The sequence below is a fragment of the Ostrea edulis genome, chromosome 2 (genome assembly GCF_947568905.1).
Source record: "Ostrea edulis chromosome 2, xbOstEdul1.1, whole genome shotgun sequence".
In the NCBI taxonomy this organism is placed as follows: Eukaryota; Metazoa; Mollusca; class Bivalvia; order Ostreida; family Ostreidae; genus Ostrea; species Ostrea edulis.
In genome coordinates this window covers 105,573,568-105,599,331 of record NC_079165.1, presented here as the reverse complement: position 1 = coordinate 105,599,331, position 25,764 = coordinate 105,573,568, and the positions used below count along the sequence as shown (strand labels likewise).

Here is a 25,764-nt window from a genome sequence, read left to right as displayed (position 1 = left end):
CCACTGGGCCAGAAAAGCTGAAATTTATAGGAAAGCTTCCTGACGTAGTTCAGATTCAAGTTTGTTCAAATCATATCCCCCGGGGGTTGGATGGGGCCACAATAGGGGATCAAAGTTTTGCTTACAAATACGTAGGAAAAATCTTTAAATATCTTCTTCTCAAGAACCACTGAGCCAGAAAAGCTGAGAGTTACATGAAAGCTTCCTGACATAGTGCAGATTCAAGTTTGTTAAAATTATGGCCCCGGGGGTAAGATGAGGCGACAATAGGGGATCAATTTTTACATACAAATATATTGGGGAAATCATTAAAAATCTTCTGAAAAATCACTGGGCCAGAGAAGTTTACATTCACATGAAAGGTCCTGACATAGTCCAGATTCAATTTTGAAAAAATGGCCCCCGGGTGTAGGTTGGGGTCACAATAGGGATCAAAGTTTTAAATGCGAATACATAGGAAAAATCTTTAAATATGAGCCAAGGTGACTCAGGTGAGCAATGTGGCCCAATGGCCTCTTGTTTCACATGCTTCTTGGGTATTTTACATGAAAGTAATATGATATGTCAAAGTATGCAAGCATCCCAGTATAACGTACATTTAGATTTGTTCACACTAAGACTCCCAGGTTCAGGAGTTTTATGTAAGAATATTATATTTGAATGAAAAACTGCTTTTAAAATTTTCTTCTCAAGAACCACATGGAGACAATATGTCAAACTTAGACCACAGGAGGGGTTTAATTAAAGTTTTACATAAGAATTTGTAGGTAAAAACGGCAGGGTAAAATATTACAATATGTCAATTTAAGACGCAAACTTTCTCTTGGTGTCTTGCTACTATTTTTCTTTTCTAATTCTACAGGAAATGGGATATGCACCAGACTTTATTACAGTGGCAATGGCTCCATTCATTAAAGACATTAAGGGAAAAGGTATGCTTAGAATAAACAGAAATTGACACTGTTAGTGCGTAGTATATTCATATTTTACCATATTGCAATGCAATTTTTGTCGATGAATAGGTGATGCATTGTGTCCTGCATCAGCGAAAGTGTCAAACTGAGTCCATGGACAGGTCTAAGGAGGCTACCAAATATGTTCTGTCTTTTATGACCTTGACCTTTTATATTTGGACGAAATAAGTTAAAGTGGCTCATTGCAACTTAAAAGAATTTTTCAAATGATTCAATTATGAAATAATATGTAATAAGTACATCAATAAAAAACCCAGAAAATATGCAATTTGGAATCATGAAGGGGATGTATCATTTCAGCCTTTATATATTCTAAAAATACAAGTTTTCAGAGATAAATCAAATGTGAAATTACTACTTTGAAGTGATAATTTCAGTGTCAGTATACAAACTATACATTATTATCAACAGGAATAAAGGTAGTTAGCAATGCAGGGGGAGTTAATCCACATGGTTGTGCTGCTGCCTTAAGAAAAGTCTGTGAGAGTGCAGGAATCCCATTAAACATCGCCGTCATCACAGGGGATGATCTCATGCCTAAGGTACTAGACTAGTACTAGTACATATATATCAGTGTAAGATTAAGAATGTGGTGCTTTGTGTCAGAGTGCTTCCTAATGAAAGGTTGGTACTCAATTTCTGTAACTGGAAAATTTAACAAAGATTAGACATGTATATAGTTATTTAACCAACAAAGTTGCCGAGTCATTAAATCCGACATCTATGTATATATACCTGGGTATGAGTGAGTTTGTGTGTTAATGTTGTGGATAGTGGTATAGAGTATTGCAGTCTACTATTGTTTACATGAAACTGTGATTATTTAAGCTGAAGACACTGCAAGATGATGGTATAGTAGATATGCAGTCGGGGAAGCTTTTCCCGAAACCAGTGGTCAGCATGAATGCATACATTGGGTTTGTGAATTTATTTTGTTAGAATACTTTTTTGGTACTTTAGCGACAGAGATAGATAAGATGTAGATAGATTTAGTTGGCATATAATGTCAATATATAATACTATTTTTACAAGCAATTATAACATAAAACAAACTTTTATATAAATAGCACCATAAATGAAATAATGATACTGAGTGAAATGGAATTCCATTGGATCGGGCAAATTATAAATACTTTTAAACTCCAGGATAATCCATAAAAGCTCTACAGCTTATTTCCAATGGTGAGAGAGAGAGAGTTATTGAACACTGTTTAATTGTACATTTGAACTGTTAATTGCACATTTGTACAGGGCCGGTCCCATTGCCAGAGCCCTGGACCTTGGTGCTGATGTTGTTATCACTGGTCGCTGTGTGGACAGTGCTGTAGTCTTAGGACCTCTTGTTCACAGTGTAGGTTCATAGACTAAATTCAAATATTTGTGCTTTTGTGATATAGACATAAAAGCATAAAAAACAATTTGATATTGGGAACATGAAGACTATATCAGCAAATTCATAGGTATTTTATTGTGGTATATTGTAAAGACAGGGCTTATTGCTGTTAAGATTTTAATTATGAAAGGGAAAAGATTGAAATTTGATATTTTATATTAACACACATCTCTTTAATATTTATTTTAATATTCAGTTTGATTGGAAGTGGACAGATTTCAATAATCTTGCTGCTGGAAGGTAAATACTGCTGTAAGATGATATATTCTGGTACAAATTTTTGTTTAGTACAAATGTATCTACAGAACTAAATAGATTTAAGACAGTATTTTCTACAAAAATTTTAAAGCAAATTACAATTCTTCATTTATAGAAGGAAAAAGTTTGGGTTTTTTTAATTACATTTTTTTCATCATTAAATCAGATACATATAGATCTATAACAAAGAATGATTTTCATTGCTATATCCACTTATACCTATAAGAAGGAAAAAGTTTGTTTTGTTTTTTTTATTTACATTTTTTTTTCATCATTAAATCAGATACATATAGATCTATAACAAAGAATGATTTTCATTGCTATTTCCACTTATACCTATAAGAAGGAAAAAGTTTGATCCACCCTTATTAAATACATGTGTACTGTGTGATTGTTCTTCGTGCATGTCTGTAGATCTCAGATTGTCCATCCTTAATCCTGCTCACACTCATTGATTTGTTCATGCTAGTGACAAAATCAAAGTTAGGGAATAGTTAAAGTTGTACAAAAAGATCCCTGTTGTTTTTAATTTAAGCTCTGTACACAGTTAAAGTTGTACAAAAAGATCCCTGTTGTTTTTAATGTAAGCTCTGTACACAGTTAAAGTTGTACAAAAAGATCCCTGTTGTTTTTAATGTAAGCTCTGTACACACTAGGGCTTGCCTTTTAAAGGGGCTAATGCAAGATTTTTCTCCCAAATTTTGTTTTTCACTTTTAATGATCAAAATCTGCTGTCTAATGTGTTCAAATGGTTTTACAATAAGAATTAAGGTTAAACATTATGATAGAAGCTCATTATAGAGAGTTTATTATTTGTTGTATAAGCAACTATTGGAGTTTGTTTTTGTTTATGAAATGTTTAAAATATAAGTTTATCGTATATACCACATTTCAAATATTCTTTAGGTAAATGTGCCATTTAAAAGGTGAATTGAGACTGCAAAATCAGAATGCTTTAATTACGAAATTATAATTTCTTTGGTTGTTTGTAAACATAAAAATAGCTCAGAGTTAAGGCTAAAGTATTGCTCTTATCCTTGCATTCAGAAGGTCCAAATTTTGGTTGCCAACATTAAATGAGTTATATTTTTAATGCTTAACATAAAAAATGGGTTGAAAATTCAAAAATAGTGAACCAGTTCCTTTAAGTCTTGAAAAATTTAGTGTTTGTATGGTTGTCAAGCTCACCAAAGTTTGGCTGATAAAGAAAAGTTCCACAAATATTCAAAACAAAGTATGCAGTGTCAATATGAAACAGGAAATAAATATTACATTGACAAGAAATTTTACACATATCAAATTAAATGCTTTTGCACTAGAAACGCTATAATAGTGTGCTAAATTTTCTTGCTTTACAACAGAACAATAAGATGTTATGGCAATAGATAATCAGAGTCACTTAATAGGGGTTGATAAAAATTGTTATTCAAAATTGTAGGTTACCCTGGCTTACCAATATTTATGCCCCCGAGATCGAAGATCGTGGGGCATATTGTTTTTGTCCTGTCTGTCATTCTGTAATTCTGTCATTCTGTAATTCTGTCATTCTGTCTGAAACTTTAACCTTGCTAATAACTTTTGAACAGTAAGTGATAGAGCTTTGATATTTCACATGAGTATTCCTTGTGACAAGACCGTTCCCTGGGTACCAACATTTTTGACACCTTGACCTTGGAGTGTGACCTACTTTTTGAAAACTTTAACCTTACTAATAACTTTTGAACAATAAGTGATAGAGCTTTGATATTTCACATGAGTATTCCTTGTGACATGACCTTTCCGTGGGTACCAACGTTTTTGACCCCTTGACTTTGGAGTTTGACTTACTTTTTGAAAACTTTAACCTTGCTAATAACTTTTGAACAATAAGTGATAGAGCTTTGATATTTCACATGAGTATTCTTTGTGACAAGAGCTTTCCGTGGGTACCAACATTTTTGACCCCGTGACCTTGACCTTGGAGTTTGACCTACTTTTTGAAAACTTTAACCTTGCTAATAACTTTTGAACAATATGTGATAGAGCTTTGATATTTTACATGAGTATTCCTTGTGACAATACCTTTTCGTGGGTATTGAACCTTTTGACCTTGACATTTGACCTACTTTTAATTATTTTTTTACATTGGTCATAACTTCTAAATGGTAAATATTGGAGCTCTAATATTGTACATGAGCATTTCTTTTGACAAGATCTTTCTACTGGTACCAAGATATTTGCCCTTGTGACCTTGGCCATCTTCGGAATCGGCCATTATCGGGGGCATTTGTGTTTCACAAACACATCTTGTTTGATATTAGAATTATTTTCTCAAGACACCACATATTTACAAAAACAGCACAGATGCTTTCATTTCATTGTTGAAAAGACATTGTTGTATAATAGTTAAAATGAAACATAAGCAGTGTAAATCAGAACAAAATTTTGGCAACATTGATATAGTTTCAGTCCATCCAGATGAAAGATGGGTGAAAATGTGCTGGTATTTACCCAGCATTGTGTAATTGTCATATACTGGTATTCTCATATGACAAGAAAATATAAGCATAAAGCATACTGATCCTTTGAGTGTTGCATGACAATTTAATCCTGCCTTGGAACAGCTGAGATAGAGATAAAAATGTTAAAGACAGAGTGTAGATTGCTGTTACAATGAATGTACATTTTTTCAGGAATGTCAATGATTAACAAAAAGATTATTAGGTAATCATAAAATTGGTAAATGTACAAATGATATATTAATTTTGTCATATGTTAGTATTTTGTTTATACTTTGCATGTTTTCAAGTTCAAAATGATCATTGTGCCTGCTGTTTTTCAAGATCAGAGGTCAAGGGCCAAGGTCAAACTTATATGGTTAATTTTAAACAAACAAGATAGAAACAAAACTATGAAGTCTAGAATAATCAATTCTAATACACATATTGAACCATTATAGATGTGCGTCTCTCTGGATGTCTTTCATCTATCAGCACCTTGTGGATCAGATAAAAACTGTTCTTATAAGGTTAGGATCATCAAACTTGATACACACATTCCCAATTATTAGAGGAAGGAGGCTGTTTTTTCAAAATCAAAGGTCAAACTTTATTTGGAAATTTTATAGGCGCAAATGAAGATTAAAAACAGTATTGATAGGGCTATGATACACATATTCAATCATCACAGATTGGTTGTATAATGATATGATGCAGTGTTTCTGTTGTCTGTCTGTTCATCCATCTGCACCTTGTGGGAAGGATAAAATGAGTAATGATAAGGCTTGGATACACATGTTTCCCATGGTGAAAGGAAGATGCCCATTATTTCTCAAGGTCAAAGTCACATGAAGGAAAAACGATACTGCTGAGGCAAGGGTCGTCAAATTTGGTGTCCATGTTCCCCATGATGTTGGTGTCAAGTATATTGAAAAAGTATTAATGTTACTTCTCAAGTTATACTTTATGAGAGTGAAATCCTTTCTCAATTTGGTATTTAACAAAGTATCTTAAAAAACATTTTATTATACTCTCTGATATTAGAAAAAGTATCAACAGACATAGCATGGTTTAAATTTGAAATGATCATTGTGCATGTATTCAATCTTTGTGGATGGGGAGAAAGATTAGTCACTGTTAAAATTGAAGTTCACAGTACATGTTGATGTAAAGGATGTGATTGATTGGACATTATGCTTTCTGATACATTATTTTCTTTTTTTATTTGATGTGTGTATTACGTATTGTGATATACATGTGAAGTGTCTCCTTTTAGATTTTATTGTGGTTTCTTGCAACATTTATTTGAAATGATTTATAGTTATGTACAGTACATGTAGAAAGATGCAAATTCTCTTCAAAATTGTTCTCAATCTAATTTAAATCAGATCCTAGGATACGCTCACAATCGCTATAATAGGATCTGACATACCGGTAACCCCATTGGGGGTCATGTCCATGTGACCTTTTGCTTGGAATATTCATGAGAACTATTAGCCAGTCAGATTGCGCCATACAGACAATGATGGCTATTCAGGCGGTCCCCCGCAATTCGTAAACAAGTTGCAGTAATTGCTTTTCCCACGAAGTTTATTGCACACTATAAAATTGTATATTCTCACATAAGGAATTTTAAACTTTCGCAATAATGCCTAGTTTATTTTGTCCATACAAACAACAAAACGTACGAGATAAAATACACCCAAATCAAATTAATTGTGAATTGCGATTTATGTATGAATAGGGATGGGTACGATTTGAATAGTTTTCAAAATAGTTTACTTAATTAACGTTAGGAATATAACGCCAGTTGACGTAAACAGTGCATTGTGACGTCACATCTAACTGTGATGTGTTTTCTTCCAAACCAAACAATCGCAGCCGTTTTCCTTGAATTGTAAACACCAACGGTTTCAAAGCCAACACGCTGATTGGCTGATATAAAGTTCATCTGAACATGACCCCCTAATCGGGTTATGTCAGATCTACTTACGCAGAGTATACGGTACGGATCTAAGAAGTCTGATTTTAATTAGATTGAATTGTTCTCTGTCATGTGTTTACCTGTTTATATTACATGTTTGTATGTGATGATAATGATTTTTGAAATGAAGCTATGTACTCTTGTGCTTAGTTTAGCAGGTCATTTGGTGGAGTGTGGTGCTCAGGTAACTGGAGGAATATTTACAGACTGGGATAAAGTACCTGATTGGTGAGTTCTGTAGGTCACCTCATCTATAGACACAAACACCTCACCTTATCTATAGACACAAACACCTCACCTCATCTATAGACACAAACACCTCACCTCATCTATAGACACAAACAGCTCATCTCATCTATAGACACAAACACCTCACCTCATCTATAGACACAAACACCTCGCCTCATCTATAGACATAAACACCTCGCCTCATCTATAGACACAAACACCTCGCCTCATCTATAGACACAAACACCTCGCCTCGTCTATAGACACAAACACCTCACCTCGTCTATAGACACAAACACCTCACCTCATCTATAGACACAAACACCTCGCCTCATCTATAGACACAAACACCTCGCCTCATCTATAGACATAAACACCTCGCCTCATCTATAGACACAAACACCTCGCCTCATCTATAGACACAAACACCTCGCCTCGTCTATAGACACAAACACCTCACCTCGTCTATAGACACAAACACCTCACCTCATCTATAGACACAAACACCTCGCCTCATCTATAGACACAAACACCTCGCCTCATCTATAGACACAAACACCTCATTTCATCTATAGACACAAACACCTCACCTCATCTATAGACACAAACACCTCACCTCATCTATAGACACAAACACCTCATCTCATCTATAGACGCAAACACCTCACCTCATCTATAGACACAAACACCTCACCTCATCTATAGACACAAACACCTTGCCTCATCTATAGACACAAACACCTCACCTCATCTATAGACACAAACACTTCACCTCATCTATAGACACAAACACCTCACCTTATCTATAGACACAAAGGTTCTTATGTACCTCATCTCATCTGTAGACACAACACCACCTCATCTATAGACACAAACACCTCACCTCATCTATAGACACAAACACATCGCCTCATCTTTAGACACAAAGGTTATTATGTACCTCATCTCATCTGTAGACACAACACCACCTCATTTATAGACACAAACACCTCGCGTCATCTATAGACACAAACACCTCACCTCATTTATAGACACAAACACCTCGCCTCATCTATAGACACAAACACCTCGCCTCATCTATAGACACAAAGGTTCTTACAAAGGTTCTTATGTACCTCATTTCATCTGTAGACACAACACCACCTCATTTATAGACACAAACACCTCACCTCATCTGTAGACACAAACACCTCACCTCATCTATAGACACAAACACCTCACATCATCTATAGACACAAACACCTCACCTCATCTATAGACACAAACACCTCACCTCATCTATAGACACAAATACCTCGCCTCATCTATAGACACAAAGGTTCTTATGTACCTCATCTCATCTGTAGACACAACACCACCTCATCTATAGACGCAAACACCTCACCTCATCTATAGACACAAACACCTCGCCTCATCTATAGACACAAACACCTCGCCTCATCTATAGACACAAACACTTCGCCTCATCTATAGACACAAACACCTCGCCTCATCTATAGACACAAAGATAGGTTCTTATGTAGCTCATCTTATCTATAGACACTGAGGTTCATAAGATCATAATGGCAGCTCCTTCCATATCATGTGAACATATTCTGATTCCTTAATGCTTCTCGAGTCCTAATTAGATAGTTTTCACTTAGTTAATTTAGCCAAAGATAACAAATCCTTCATTGATTCCATAGTATTTTTATTTGTCTCCTACTCCACCTATAGGATTTTATACATAGACCTGTTGTATAGTGTTTATATGTGTTTATCCATCAGCACCTTGTGGGAAGGATTAAAAACTACTAATAGGGCTTGGATGATTAAACCTGTTCCCTATGGTAAGAGGAAGATCCCAATTATATCTCAAAGTCAAAGTCACACTCTCATGGATAAGCACCAAGGAAAATGATACTGCTAAGGCTAGGATCATCAAACTTGGTATACATATTCCCTATGTTGTTGATGCCAAGTATATTTTGAAAAGTAATAATATTACTAGAGTGAAATTTTTCTCTTCAATTTGATATTTAACAAAGCCATTTTAAAACTCAACATTTTATTGATACTCTGATATTGGAGAAAGTGCTAATAGAACACTCTCAGAGCCATTTTCAGCTCACCAGAGCTGAAGGCTCAGGTGAGCTTTTTCTGATCAAAACTTTCCATTGTCCATCGTTGTTGTCGTCATAAACTTTTTACATTTTTGACTTCTTCTCTAGAAGGGGCCTTCGTGGCTGAGTGGTTAGAGCATCACACTCAAAATCACACGGCCTCTGTCGACGCGGGTTCGAATCCCGCTCACGCCGGTAAGTGAGAAAGTTTCCCAGTTTACTTTCGGAAGGTTGGTGGTCTCTTCCCAGGTACATTGTATCTGGGTTCTCTCTTCCACCAATAAAAACTGGGCGCCACCAGATAACTGAAAAATTGTTGAGTGTGGCGGAAAACATCAATCAGTCAATCAATCTTCTCCAGAACCACTGGGCCAATTTCAACCAAACTTGCACAAAGGATCCTTGGGTGAAGAGGATTCAAGTTTGTTCAAACAAAGGGCCATTGCCCCTTCAAAGGGAAGATAATCACAAAAATGAAAAAATAGGTTGGGGTCATTTAAAAATCTTCTCAAGAACCACTAGGCCAGAAAAGTTGAAATTTACATGAAAGCTTCCTGACATCGTGGAGATTCAAATTTGTTAAAATCACGAGCCCCAGGGGTATGTTGGGGCCACAATAGAGGATCAAAGTTATATATGTGAATTTATAAAGAAATTTTTTAAAAATCTTCTTCTCTAGAGCCACTGGGTCAGAAGAGTGGAGATTTACCTGAAAACTTCCTGATATAGATTGTTTTCGAATTTGTTCAGACCATGGCCCCCAAGGGTAGGTTGGTGCCATAATAGGGGATCAAAGTTTTACATGCAGATGTTTAGGGAAATCTTCTCCAGAACCACTTTGCCAATTTCAATCAAACTTGGAACAAATTATTCTTGGATGAGGGGGATTCAAGTTTGTTGAATTGAAGGGTCATGTCCCCTTCAAAGGGGAGATAATCACAAAAATGCAAAAATAGGGTGGGGTCATTTGAAAATCTTCTCAAGAACCACTTGGTCTAAAAAGCTTGAATTTGTGTGAAAGCTTCCTGACATAGTGGAGATTCAAGTTTGTAAAAAAAAAAAAAATCATGACCCATTGAGGTAGGGTGGGGCCACAACAGGTGATCAAAATTTTACATGTGAATGTATAGGGAATTAAACTTGGCACAAAGCATCCTTAGATGTTTGTTAATATGAAAGGCCATACCCGTCTACAGGGGCATATGATAATTAATGAATTTGTAGTCAAGTCTAATAATAATTAAGTTTGATAATTAATAAATTTTTAGCCTTTGCAAAAAAATGTTTGAACCAAACTGCTTGCTTATTGCTAGGAACTGCTGTTCAGGTGAGCAATGTGGCCCATGTGCCTTTTGTTTAACTAATGGGTGGTTTATTTGAATCTTTTCTTTGATTGCTGCTGTGTTTCTGAATACATTGGATAGGTGCATTTTACAGTATGAACATTGCTCTTGTTTTGTTTGTCACTAAAATGACTACATACTTAGGGAACAAACTTAATACAAGCATGTGAATGTCCTGTGGAAGTGTTGTCCTGTACAATATATTATTACTCCAGTAACTTGATCCGAAGAGTCGGATCATGTCGAGTTGACAGGAGCGGATCATCAGATCACACGAGACGCGAAGCAAGTTACTGTAGTAATGATAAATTTATTATATACTGCCTTGTGCATTTTAAATCCACATTTATAAGATAATAAATGTAATCCAAATTATCAAAAACACAAACATACCATGAAATAATGTTTTGTGTACGCAGTTTCGTTAGTGACGTGGTCAATATTTTCCACAAATAACGTTGCATTGATGCATTGTGACATAATCAGTTTCAGAGGATATTGATACGGAATCAGAAAACCACAGTGTGGTGATCCGGAAAACCTGATCACACGCTGTGAAATCTACAGTATCAAAGAATGACACATTGATGGGTATATATTAAAAGAAAGTAAATTAAATTGCACAGCGTTACTTGTTATTTCAATATCTGTATTAATAGTGTGTGGTAGATGAAATTTATAAAAAGCATAAATTTGCTTGCTATTTTCAATTTTAACTGGAAGAGAGTTGTCTCTAAATTCCAAATTCATTCTAAAAGACGTAATCTTATTAATAGGCTCATCCTAAGTTCAGCATCCTATCAGTTTAATTAGTAAATTGTATTCTTCTATTGTGTCATTAAGTATGTAAGCTCAAACACATTTAGTATGTGCTCTTCGCTATGCCTTGGAACAGGGTAACTTTGAGTAGCTTCCATTGAATTGACTCAATTATTCAATTATTTCATGAGATTATCTTCTGGAAATTCAGCAGTATTTATCACACTTCTCTGAATGATTAGAATTTATCCTACCACCTTCTACCATTATTATTTTTGCAATAAATTATGAATCATTAATTGAAGATTGCAGCCAATGATAGTTACTTTGTCTGCCTTTTACAATGTTATTGAATTATCTTTCAGCCACTTGTGAGAATTGAAAACACCAATTGTACTTTACATTAATTTATTAAGCAATGACATCATAAAAACATAATACACAGTGTTGGATGATACTGGCCGCAAAATTTAGTAGGAGTCAAGGGAGACAACTAGGATACCATAAACCAACGGGCAAACTAGTGGCCTCGCTTAGATGCGAGTGCCATGGAACCCCATGCCTGACACGCATGGTGGCTAGGCCCACAAGCTGCACAGCTTTTTCACCCTGTCTCTGGCTTGCTACCTGGTTTAGAACTTTAACACCAACCAGCCTGTAGCCTCTCCTCCTTTTATAGAGGTAGAGGGGGTCTGAGCACTGAAATGCTGCAGACCCCAAGCAGTTTCCAGTTATTCCAAACATTTGCTCAATGGCATTTAACTTCCATGTTAATATACACAGCCATAAGACATCCCTCATACTTTGATGCAGATGGGCAGAGACAACAGGTTAAGCTTGTACACTTATTAGCCTTAATGTTTCCCCGACTCCTCCCCCTTAAAATTGCGACAGATATAGTAAAAAGAAAAATTATCAAGATATTTATTCAATAGTCCTCGTCGACTGATTTGCTGTTTAGCAAAGGTGCAACTATCGTCACATGCGCAGTCCTGTGAAAGTACAAAAACAGGCTCAGCTTAGCTGAATCCACGCCATGCAATTTACCTGAAAATATAACATACTTGGCACAGATTACGTGACCAAAGTAAAACAAATTGATGGTTTACTTAACTATTTCAAAATATGGGAAGGGTGGGTGGGTAATGTGCTGTTATTGCTTCCACTTGAGTGGGATGTAAAGAGGAAGAGGAAGTTGCAATACTAGTTAACTCCTCCTGATGCTGACTTTCTTAAAATAAGTTAGCTTGTACCAAGTTAAGTCCTATTGTATAATGCTATTCACTCAATTAAATGAGATTATCTCATATCCATGTCAATAATCTTTATTATTTTAGAAAATAAAATCATTAAAACTTCATACTGTTTTCATTTCAAGCCTGTACCAGGCGGATTCACTTACTTGGGTTGGTTTTTTTCATTAAATATCACACAACACGAAGTCAGTTCTAAATTACGGGTATAGAGAAAGCTCAGCCCTACTACAGGTGTATTGACTTTATAGAACAGATGAAGGAGGGTATTGTATTCCAATTACTTTCCTTGACAGGGATAATATAGGGTTTCCTATTGTGGAATGTGCCTCTGATGGAACCTTTGTTGTTACCAAACCTGCGGGGACTGGGGGTCTTGTGACGAGGGGAACTGTCAGTGAGCAGCTCGTGTACGAGATTGGTGACCCAGAACATTACATGTTACCTGACGTCTGCTGTGATTTCTCCCAAGTACAGCTGGAGGAGGTCGATAGTAAGACGTTATATCATTGGTTACACATTAAAATTATTTGCTTTAGGAGGGTTTACTTTGTTTTTTCAAACTTTTTTTTGAAAAAGATTTTATATAGAATGCATAGTAAGCTGTATATTTTGTATTTCCACAGCGTCTGATGGCGCGGCTGTGTATGTGTCAGGAGCCAAAGGTCACCCTCCTACTGGAGAATTCAAGGTAAAAAAGAAATAGGGGGATGACACACTACGCAGGGCATTGAGTTGTACAAGGTGATTGTACATGTACCATGCATTTTGAATAATATGTCATGATGTTGTAGACATTCATTTAAAGTGGGCAATTTGACCTTTAAGCTGACTGCTTTCTCTTTGTGTGAATTTTTCTCCAGGTATGTACGATATATCCTGATGGTTTTCGAGCCACCGCAGTAGCTTGTGTTGGTGGTGTCAATGCTAAGGCTAAAGCAGAGAAAACAGCTCAGGAAATTCTTAAAAGGCAAGTCCTTCTATAGCATTAAAATAGTGCATGTAAATGAATGTAAATTTCATTGTTATTCATTATTATTAGGTTTTCAACCACCTGCTTATAAAATAAAGGATGATCATCTTCTTTCTGTGCATTTGTCAGGCTTCATATTGTACAATGTACATATGTCACAAGTTCCTAGCCATGTTGACTTGTAATACATTCATTAGTAGATACTATACATGAGTTTCACTATACACATTCAAACATATTTTATGAAACTAAGGCAGGCAATTTGAAGTTGAGTGACCTCTGACCTTCATGTTTTCCTAGATGTAGAAGAATCTTCTCTCAACTTAATGTTGATGATTTCAAAAACGTAAACTTGGAAGTCATCGGCTCAGAACATATCTATGGACCAAAGAGTCGAGTTCCTCAGGTGTGTTACAGATTTAGATATTATAATTGATTGTAAATAGTGTAGAACTATTACCTGTGAGGAATATTATATATATATTTCTTTATTGATATGATAGGGTGTGAGGGATGCCCTGCTGTGGTTAGCAGTTCATCATAAAGACAAAAAAGCTTTAGAGTTCTTTGCAAAAGAAATAGCCCCTGCTGGCACAGGGATGGGTAGGTAATTCTCACACTCTGATTTCCTCTGTATAACACCTGTACAGGAATGGGTAGATAATTCTCACACTCTGTTATAAGATTCCTGTTGTATAACACTTGTACAGGGATGAGTAGGTAATTCTCACACTCTGTTATAAGACCCCTGCTGTATAACACCTGTACAGGGATGGGTAGGTAATTCTCACACTCTTGTTATAAGATTTCTGCTGTATAACACCTGTACAGGGATGGATAGGTAATTCCCACACTCTGTTATAAGACCCCTGCTGTATAACACCTGTACAGGGATGGGTAGGTAATTCTCACACTCTGTTATAAGACCCCTGCTGTATAACACCTGTACTGGTACTGAATATAGATGTATAAAAAAGGTTAGCAATGTTTTACCTGTTACAGCTCCTGGATTAACAAATATTATTGGTGGACGTCCAAGAGTGTGAGTACTTTATTATTATTATTTTTATTTTATTAATTTATAAAGTGCAAAATTGCATATAGTTTCTATGCGCTGTACAATGTTTGTGCTAATAATCAGTGATGATATACCAATAAAAGTTCTGCAAGAGCTATAAAGAAAAAGATAAAACAAAAGATACAATTGGCATACAGGTATTCATATGCTATATCAAAATTCAATTTGCAAGAGCTTGCACATGGAATCCTTGATATTGCACTGAATTTTACATTCACAGGCCATATTCACACTTGAACAAGAGTGTTTTAGGTTCTTGTGGAATGCTCCATGTGCTTCAAGCTCACGAAGTTCCAATGGCAGTTTATTCCACAATTGTGCACCTAGTCTTTTTATGGCTCCTGCACTGTATTTGTTTGATGATTTCTTCACTACCAGTTTCCATTGGTCAGATGATGATCTCAAGGTCCTATGTGGCTGATAAACGGGACATAGCTGAAGCTCTCTCATGTATGCTGGTGCTGAGAAAGAGTGTAGTGACTTATGTATGGTTGTCAGCACTTTAAACACAACATGTTGCTTTACAGGCAGCCAGTGTAGTTGTTGAAGTACCGACAAAATATGTTGTCTGTAGCATGTTCTTGTGTGACAACATGCATCGTTGTTCTTGGCCACTTGTAGTCAGTGCGTGTGGGGCAATCGGTCATGCCAAGAAAGGAGGGCATTGAGATAGTCAAGGTGGGATATGACTGTTGCATTGATGACCTTCGCACACACTTCCTGGGTGAGATGGTGTTTCACCTTGGAGATTCTCCTGATGTTGAAGTACATCTTCCTTACCACGGAGCTGACTTGTATTTCCATTGATAAGGTGGCGTCCAGGGCAGCACCGAGGTTTTTAGGTGTCAATATTGCCTCACCAATCTTCAGACGGATATCCTTCACAAGGCACTAGTTGTGGGCACAAGCAACCACCATTATCTCACCATTTATTTAAGTTTGTTCACAGTCATCCAGGTTCGGACACTCGCTATGCATTCCTCCATAATGTTGACTTGATAGATCTGCATGGCAGTATTTTTTACACTCAAACGACTGTAAAGTTGAGTGGCATCTGCGAACCCATGACGGTTTATGGCATATTGGAATGTAAATGTGTATTGGAATGTAAATGTAAAAAAATAAAATTATGCAACTCACTTCAATGTTAATAGTTTACTCAAGGGGATGTATGGATATGAGATTTTTAAATCAATGTTACAAGTCTTTACACACACACCCCCCACTTACACCCCACCCACTCCCAGAAAATGAAATGGGGAGGTATATTGGTCTCACTTTGTCTGTCTGTCTGTGCAAACTCATTTTATCCAATGATTTTCCAATATTTGTGGAAAATTTATTATTTATGGAAAATATAAACTTTTTTTCAATATCAAAAGTTTACCAATTTTTTATACGCTCGTCTTTAGACGGGACATATTATGGTACAGCGATGTCTGTACGTCCGTCCGTTCGGGGTTTTCTCTTTATAATTTCATTTCCCTTTCATATATCATGCTGAAATTTGCTATGTAGCTTCTTTGTGGGTCACTCTAAATCATACTGCAATTTTGATCGATTTTGACCTTTTTTCCAGGAGTTTTGCCCCTTTATTTGGAAATAATTATTCTATGGAGGGTACATAATTTGTTTGCCCTACTCATCCCACAGTTTTCAAGTGAGAGCCTTCTTATTAGCTCACCTGAACCGAAGGTTCAAGTGAGCTATTCTGATCACATTTTGTCCGGCGTCCATCTGTCTGTCCGTCCGTCTGTCTGTCCGTCTGTCTGTAAACTTTTCACATTTTCGACTTCTTCTCGAGAACCACTGGGCCAATTTCAACCTAACTTGGCCAAAAGCATCCTTGGGTGAAGGGCTTTCAAGTTTGTTCAAATGAAGGGCCATGTCCCTTTCAAAGAGGAGATAATCACAAAAATGCAAAAATAGGTTGCGGTCATTTAAAAATCTTCTTCTCAAGAACCACTGGGCCAGAAGAGCTGAAATTTACCTGAAAGCTTCCTGACATATTGCAGATTCAAGTTTGTTCAAATCATGGCCCCCGGTGGTAGGATGGGGCCACAAGGGGGGATCAAAGTTTTCCATACAAATATATAGGGAAAATCTTTAAAAATCTTCTTCTCAAGAACCACTGAGCCAGAAAAGCTGATTTTTACATGAAAACTTTCTGACATAGTGCAGATTCAAGTTTGTTCAAATCATGGCCCCCGGGGATAAGATGGGGCCCCAAGGGGGGATCAAAGTTTTACACACAAATATATAGGGAAAAACTTTAAAAATCTTCTTCTCAAGAACCATTAAGGCAGAAAAACTGAGATTTACATGAAAGCTTCCTGACATAATGCAGATTCAAGTTTGCAAAAATCATGGCCCCCGGTGGTAGGATGGGGCCACAATAGGGGATCAAAGTTTTACATACAAATATATAGGAAAAATCTTTAAAAAATCTTCTTCTCAAGAACCACTGAGCCAGAAAAGCTGATTTTTACATGAAAACTTTCTGACATAGTGCAGATTCAAGTTTGTTCAAATCATGGCCCCCGGGGGTAAGATGGGGCCACAAGGGGGGATCAAAGTTTTACATACAAATATATAGGGAAAAACTTTAAAAATCTTCTTCTCAAGAACCACTAAGCCAGAAAAGCTGAGATTTACATGAAAGCTTCCTGACATAATGCAGATTCAAGTTTGTTCAAATCATGGGCTCCGGGGATTGGATGGGGCCACAATAGGGGATCAAAGTTTTACATACAAATATATAGGAAAAATCTTCTTCTCAAGAACCACTGAGCCAGAAAAGCTGATTTTTACATGAAAACTTTTTGACATAGTGCAGATTCAAGTTTGTTCAAATCATGGCTCCTGGGGGTAGGATGAGGCCACAAGGGGGATCAAAGTTTTACATACAAATATATAGTTAAAATCTTTTTCTCAATAACCACTGAGTCAGAAAAGCTGATATTTACAAGAAAACTTTCTGACATAGTGAAGATTCAAGTTTGTTCAAATCATGGCCCCCGGGGGGTAGGATGGGGCCACAAGTGGGGGGGGGGTCAAAGTTTCACATACAAATATAGGAAAAAGCTTTAAAAATCTTCTTCTCAAGAACCATTGGGCCAAAGAAGTTGACATTTACATGAAAGCTTTCTGACATAGTGTAGATTCAAGTTTGCAAAGGGTAGTTTGGGCCATAATAGGGACTAAGGTTTTACATGCAAATATATATGGAAAGTCTTCAGATATGGGCCAAAGTGACTCAGGTGAGCGATGTGGCCCATGGGCCTCTTGTTTTGTGGAGTGTTTGTATGGGTATTGAAGATGTGCATGTGGGATGGATTTAGATTTTCTACAATTTTTGAGAAAATTACAGGTTGTTTAACTTAGTCTATTTGGAAATTAATATTCTATGGAGGGTACATAATTTGTCTTCCCTACTCCTCCCACAGTTTTCAAGTGAGGACCTTCTTATTTTGTGGAGTGTTTGTATGGGTATTGAAGATGTGCATGTGGGATGGATTTTGATTTTCTACAATTTTTGAGAAAATTACAGGTTGTTGAACTTGTGTATTTGGAAATTAATATTCTATGGAGGGTACGTAATTTGTCTGCCCAACTCCTCCCACAGTTTTCAAGTGAGGACCTTCTTATTTTATGGAGTGTTTGTATGGGTACTGTAGATGTGCATGTGGGATGGATTTTGATTTTCTACAATTTTTGAGAAAATTACTGGTACAGGTAAAATTACAGGTTGTTGAACTTTTGGTCTATTTGGAAATTAATATTCTATGGAGGGTACATAATTTGTCTGGGTATTGAAGATGTGCATCTGGGGAAGGATTTTGATTTTCTTCCATTTTTGAAAAAATTACAGGTTGTTGAACTTGGTCCATTTTGAGGAAATCTCGATTTTTAAGCTAAGACCCTTTGTTCATATGAAAATTTGTCACAGCCTCATGATGGCTGATACTACCTGAAGCAAAGTTATACAAATTATAGCACAAGAAAAACACCCTTTGTACGCATTTCATGGGCGTATTATGTACTGTTTGCAGTACTCTTGTTTTATCTTATTTTATTAACTGGATAATTGTTAATTGATTGATGTTTTCCACCACACTCAACAATTTTTCAGTTATCTGGTGGCACCCAGTTTTTATTGGTGGAAGAGAGAACCCAGATACAATGTACTTGGGAAGAGACTACTGACCCTCCGCAAGTAAACTGGAAAACTTTCTCACTTACCGGCACGAGTGGGATTCTGGTCGGCGCGGGTTCGGAAAAAAATTTGCGAAAAACTATGACATCACCCGAGGATCGATCTAGCCTTACCCCATTAATAACTTTGTTATGTATCGGTTTCACCCTGTCTGTCTCATCCATTCATCTGTTATTAGGACAATTTACTGGTTTCACCTAGTCTATCTTTGTGTTACCCCAATAAGAACCAGTCACATAGAGGGTATTACTCCCATTAGGACAGGTTTGATTTAGTATTTATTCTAAGTTCAATATCATATGAGTATTCTTATATTTGTTTAGCAATCCAGTGCTGAAGCTGTTTTCCTTTCTCTATCCACGGAACAATGTACAGGTAGGAGTTTTTACTGTAATATGTATGCATTTGTACAATAGCTCCTTCATTTGTGCTCCAAAACATATTTATCCCCCCCCTTCAAAGATTGATTGAATATTGTTTAACATCCCTCTCGAGAATATTTCAAAGAAGAGGGGCATATTGCTTTGCACCTGTTGGTTGGTAGACATGTGTTGTCCGCTCAATACCTTGAACCATTCAATTGATCATAATATTTCATATGTGGGTTGGTAATGAGTAGAAGAAGACCCCTATTTATTTTCAGCTCAAGGGTCAATTTACTTTGGACATAGGAATACACTGTCCACTCAATATCTTGAAAACCCTTTGCTTGACAGACATCAAACTTTGTACCCTGTTACATCATAAGAAGTAAATGACCCTTATTGATTTTGAGGTCATATAGTGAAAGGTCATGGGTCAAACTGGACATTGGAATATACTGACTGCTCAATATTTTAAGAGCTCTTTGCTTGACAGTCATCAAACTTGGAACACTGGTACACTCTATAGAGTAAATGACTCCTATTGATTTTGAGGTCATAGGTGAACCCTATTAATTTTGAGTTTTTAGCTCACCTGAACTGAAGGTTCAAGTGAGCTTTTCTGATCACATTTTGTCCGTCGTCCGTCTGTCTGTCTGTAAACTTTTCACATTTTCTACTTCTTCTCGAGAACCACTGGGCCAATTTCAACCAAACTTGGCCAAAAGCATCCTTGGGTGAAGGGCTTTCAAGTTTGTTCATATGAAGGGCCTTGTCCCTTTCAAAGGGGAGATAATCACAAAAATGCAAAAATAGGGTGCGGTCATTTAAAAATCTTCTTCTCAAGAACCACTGGGCCAGAAGAGCTGAAATTTACCTGAAAGCTTCCTGACATAGTGCAGATTCAAGTTTGTTCAAATCATGGCCCCCGGGGGTTGGATGGGGCCACAATAGGGGATCAAAGTTTTACATACAAATATATAGGAAAAATCTTCTTCTCAAGAACCACTGAGCCAGAAAAGCTGATTTTTACATGAAAACTTTCTGACATAGTGCAGATTCAAGTTTGTTCAAATCATGGCCCCCGGGGGTAGGATGGGGCCACAAGTGGGGGGGGGGTCAAAGTTTTACATACAAATATAGGGAAAATATTTAAAAATCTTCTCAAAAACCATTGGGCCAAAAAAGTTGACATTTACATGAAAACTTTCTGACGTAGTGTAGATCCAAGTTTGCAAAAATCGTGGCCTCCAGGGGTAGTTGGGGCCATAATAGGGACTAAAGTTTTACATGCAAATATATATGGAAAGTCTTCAGATATGGGCCAATGTGACTCAGGTGAGCGATGTGGCCCATGGGCCTCTTGTTTGATCACATGAATGATTGAGTTATTAATATATAGATTGACATTCATCTGAATGGAGAGCACGTTGAGCAGTATCAGTTCCCTGACATCCCTATGGCTGAGTACATGACACAAAATGTCACGCCCCCATCTAAAACTGTGGAGGAATCACTACCAAAGGGAGAATACTCATTCAGATTAGAGGAACTGGCCTACACAAGGAGTGGGGACAAGGGAAATAGTGCTAATATTGGTAAATTGGAAAGATTCCCATATTGATTTAAAATCCATTCTCAAAACCTCTTCTTTTTTTTTTAAATGCTCAAATAAGATTTGAAAACTTATGGTGGTTTGTTTATTCATTGATTGATATATGTTCTTACTACTTTCTAAAATCAAGTCCTTGGTACATATAATTTCTTTTTTTTAATTTTCTGTAATGGTTTGTAGGTGTGGTTGCCAGACATCCTGACATTGTGCCTTATCTCAGACAAGCCTTAACTCCAGAGGCTGTCGAAAGCTACTTTTCTCATCTCTTTGAGAATGAACACTTACCTACTCACCAGAAAGTACAAAGGTATTTTGTATATATATGAATCAAAAATATTTTTTATTATCCCTCTAAAGCTTGATTTTGACTTTGTATACCTACATACTTTATATATGTTGCCAATGTCAGACAACCTTCAGAATATCAATGTGTCACATTTGTATCTCTATAATATGCTCATGAGAAATGAGTGGGAAAATAATATTGGTTTACAATTTATTAGTCTCATAAGCACTTGCACAATAACATTTTAATAGTAATAGTATAGCACAATTTATGCACATAAAATTCTCCTAACTGTTCAGATTAAATTAATAAAACTCAGTAGAATTAAATCCAAATTAAAAACGAGCAAGTGTTGCACAAAAAATATACAATGTATCCCACTTTTGATTCACGCAAAGTTCTCACAGCATTCAGAATCTAATTTTAAATTCCAACAAGACACAACAGTCGCTGTCAAATATCAAACAAGTTCTGCAAACACAGATCACTCTAACTTGCCCTTGAGAAACTACACTGGGCAGCAACTTGTGCCTGATGATACTTATAGGGTTGCATCCTCTCGTTCTGGAAGTTTGCCGTGGTTGTCACGAAGTCAGGGGGATCGCAGTTGGTATCCAGGGCGTGCGTGATTTCCCAGGCATGAACCTTCACCTGTAGCCAGCTGCGGACGTAGTATTGTTTGTAGAAGTACTTCACGGTTTGGACCACGGTCTTGCATCCCATGTAGTGAAGAGCTTGTCCTTTTCGGCCTAGCTGGAGAGACCTTTCGATCTGACGTTGATGTCTCTGAATCAACTTATCTGAAAAGCAAAAACAGAAATTGCATTAATCACATTTAAGTATCCTGTGTCTTACATTAGAATGTTCTGAAAGTACATTACACATCATCATGTATATTGTTCATAGGGATTGATTGAACTAAACACAGATACAAGACATCTAACAATTTTACATTATATTGTTGTCTGATAGAGATTTACCCCCCAATAAAATCCCTGCTAGTTTGGATCTCTTTGTAAATTCAGTATTGCATTGTATCAGTATAACTTGCAGATCATATATCCTTTATTTATGAAACCCCTATTACAGCATACTAAGCAATTAATTTAATACAGTTCTGGAGCAATTTCTTTATCTATATTCACTATTGATTGGGGGAGGGGGTTGAGTTCTAATCTTAAATAACAAATAATAGATATATACCTTATTCTTAAATCCCAATTACCCCTCAAGATATGGCTACAATTTAGCAACTGTAATAATTATTTTTGTTCCTCAGTTGTAAAATATTTTTTAAGACAAATGTACAAATGATGTTCAAGTACAAGTAATCCTCTGAATATTTTTTGATAAAATGATATACATGTCGAGTTACACTGTATTTAATATTAGAAAATGATAGGAATTGGGGTTGGGTGTAAAGAATCCCATGTTTCTTATATAAGGTTAATTATACCGTGTATCATTTAACACAATAGCATGTTCAATAAAAGCTTACCTAACAGAGCAATCTCTTGCCTGGCTCTTTCATGGTATCTAAGTTGTCTCAGGAGACTGAGGGCAATATTAATAACTTCCATTTTGGTTCCAGAGGAGAGATCAGGACAATATCAATGTGTGAAGCAAAGTTCAGTTTTGATGCAACTTTAAAAAACACCCCTCTTATATAGGTACTGTGTTTATTTGGAGTTACTCATGGACTCTCATCAAACGAACTCTTGAGGCCAAAATTGGGTAATTAGCCTACTGAGATCAAAGGAGGACTCCTCTGTATAAACACAGTTCTAAAGTCCACAGCTTGATTGTTTAATTACAGACCTAAATGAGTGCATTAATGTAACTTGTTTGTTACCCTGGAATTTAATGATGGTCAATTTCATACAATTATGTTTGTGCAATTTCAACACATTAAAGAATTTAATGTGGAGATATACTTAGTTATTTTTATAAGTGTTAAAAATATAGCTTCTGTGTGTTTTTTTTATATAATTGAATTTAATACTTTAGTTATTTTTATAAGTGTTAAAAATATAGCTTCTGGTTTGTTTTTTTATACAATTGAATTTAGAGTTTTCACTGTATGTTATTTTGTCATCCATGTGCAATTTCAACACATTAAAGGATCCAACGAAGAGATAAACTGTTTCAAAAAGTGTTAAAAATATAGTTGCTGTGTTTTTTTTACATAATTCGATTCAGAGTTGTATTTAGAATTATTTTGTTGTAGAAAAATGAAATCAACATATTAAAAAAAATTGGAATTGTAGGTATGATGTTCCTGGTGTGTGGGGAATAAATTTTGTTCTGCAGGATGTTTTAGGAGGAGGGGGGATAGCCTCTCTAAGGAGTGACCCTCAGGTAAAGGGAAAATCTAGTATACATGTTAAAAAACTTTCATCTGTAGATTGTAATTAAGCCACAAGAATTCTTTATTTTCATTCTGATTTTATATACTGTAAACAATTGAAATTTTGTGAAACAATCTGACATGAAATTATATTGGGATTTTATAAATTTTGATATCCCGTTCAAGTTCAAACAGAAAACCAAATAGAGTACTGTATATGACTTTCTTGTAGGGGAAAGCCATGGGACAGATGCTTTTGGACTTTGAAATACAAAATGTGCCAAACTTGGTGGAAAAAATTGAAGAGAAATACAGAAGATAGTGTATGATTGTGAAATGATGGGGAACAAACATTATATTTACATTTTTTAAAAATACAAAACAATGTAGTGTGATTGTGAAATGATGGTTACATTTAAGAAAAATACAAAAGATTGTGTGTGGTGTGATTGTGATTTGTATTCAAATGATGGGAAACAAACAGTATATTTATATTGAAATGATATCTAGATGAACTGTGATATGTAATGTGTGTTGAGATATGTATGAGGAATTAATGATATGTATGATGAATTAATGATATGTACGAATGGTATCATTGACCATTGAATCGTTATCATTGTACATTTATATAGTGCTTTATCTAAGTAAGATAATTACCCTAAAGTGCTTTTCATGAAAAATAAACTTAAACAAAGAACAATAAATACATAGAAAAGGGCATAAAATTATACTAAAACTAAGGTTAACATAGTAACTATGAAGAGGCAAAAACTACATAAGTTTGGGTTTTTCGGGGGGGGGGGGGGGTTTTGTAAATATAAATGAGGGTTGATGAAATTTTAATCATAGACAGCCTACAATTAAAATACAGTGTGTGTATTTCAGGCACAGAGTACCTTGCAAGCCATGTCAGTGGTGTCTTGAATGCTTCCAGTTATGTTTCATTGTATATCATTCACTTCTACAGACATTTAAACTACAAGAAATTGTGTGCAAAAATCATTTAGTTGAAAAACATTTCATTTTTTTTAATTTTTTTTTGGTGAAGTGTTGCAAAGTATGTTGCTGTTCAATGCAACATGGCCCAGGCCTCCAAAAAATAATCTTTACATTCTCGGGCCAAAAACTTGAACATTTAATGAAGCAGGCATTTTTTTCCAGCTGTAGCAGTTGTCACCTTTTCTTTCTTTCAACATAAACATTTTATATAGGAATACCAACTGAATATTACTTTTTGTATGCTTTAAATCACTCACTATAAAAGTAAACAATGTTCAATGATTGTTCATTATTCATTAAGATAATGATTTTTATCAAAAATTGAATTTCATGAAAAGGTAAAGAGAAAATTAGGTGCCTGAGAAAGTAATAAAGATAGGGGGATGGGATGGGCATCAGATATGTATACATGTATTTAGGTTTTGTATAAGATAATTGATGCATTACTATCCAATGATACCCCATGTATTCAAGAAAATCAGTGTGAGTCTTAAAATTTGTGTGTATTTATGATGAATGTCTATTTCAAAATTACATTTTATTCAAACAACAATGCTGAATATGAAGGTGGGTTTTTTTTGGGGGGGGGGGGGGTGTGAGATTCCATAAGATAGAGTTATTTCTTTTTGGACTAGAAGAAAACAATATGATTGAGATGAACATAGTGTCTGTCTTTAACAACTCGGGATATATTTGGATAAGACGTTTCCATGATTGTACCTCTTCTCTCATCTTTATCTGTAAAAGGGACTCATTTCAATAAAGAATGACTAAAATAAAGTTGTGTCAATATTTATTTATAGGGTACAAGATGTCTCATTCACTCATTCAAGAATAGTTCCAAAGTGAAAAAAATCTTCAAACAAATTATTTTAAGAAGTCACTAACAAGTCACTGATTTCAAGATGATTTGTAAGTGATAGAAATTCCCATCAGCAAATGCGCTAACAAATCACTTTCAACAAATTGTGAACAAATCACTATGCCCAAGTAAAAAATGTTCATATCAAATCACTTTCAAATTGCTTACAAATCGCAACCAAATCACTTATTAGTAATTTGTTCCAGTGATTTGTAAGCAATTCCTTAATCAAATACTAACAAATTTTTCTAG

General features: G+C 35.8%; 1 protein-coding gene across 2 annotated transcripts in view; it reads left to right on the top strand.

The window, feature by feature from the left end:
• Positions 1–25,431, top strand: part of LOC125681100 (uncharacterized) — a 31,338-nt gene extending 5,907 nt beyond the window's left edge. Inside the window, exons 3-19 of one of the 2 annotated variants that reach the window (XM_048921026.2) lie at positions 863–932; positions 1,386–1,516; positions 1,803–1,891; positions 2,226–2,325; positions 2,564–2,607; positions 7,237–7,314; positions 13,068–13,264; positions 13,398–13,462; positions 13,635–13,741; positions 14,045–14,150; positions 14,248–14,347; positions 14,747–14,786; positions 19,362–19,413; positions 20,803–20,998; positions 21,196–21,322; positions 23,569–23,659; positions 23,881–25,431. In XM_048921026.2, coding sequence (XP_048776983.2) covers positions 863–932; positions 1,386–1,516; positions 1,803–1,891; positions 2,226–2,325; positions 2,564–2,607; positions 7,237–7,314; positions 13,068–13,264; positions 13,398–13,462; positions 13,635–13,741; positions 14,045–14,150; positions 14,248–14,347; positions 14,747–14,786; positions 19,362–19,413; positions 20,803–20,998; positions 21,196–21,322; positions 23,569–23,659; positions 23,881–23,970 — 1,683 coding nt within the window. In that variant the 3' untranslated portion in view covers positions 23,971–25,431. Of the gene's footprint in view, positions 1–862; positions 933–1,385; positions 1,517–1,802; positions 1,892–2,225; positions 2,326–2,563; positions 2,608–7,236; positions 7,315–13,067; positions 13,265–13,397; positions 13,463–13,634; positions 13,742–14,044; positions 14,151–14,247; positions 14,348–14,746; positions 14,787–19,361; positions 19,414–20,802; positions 20,999–21,195; positions 21,323–21,848; positions 23,660–23,880 lie in introns of those variants that run through there. The other variant, XM_048921028.2, reaches the window with a different exon arrangement.
• Positions 25,432–25,764: the final 333 nt, after the last annotated feature.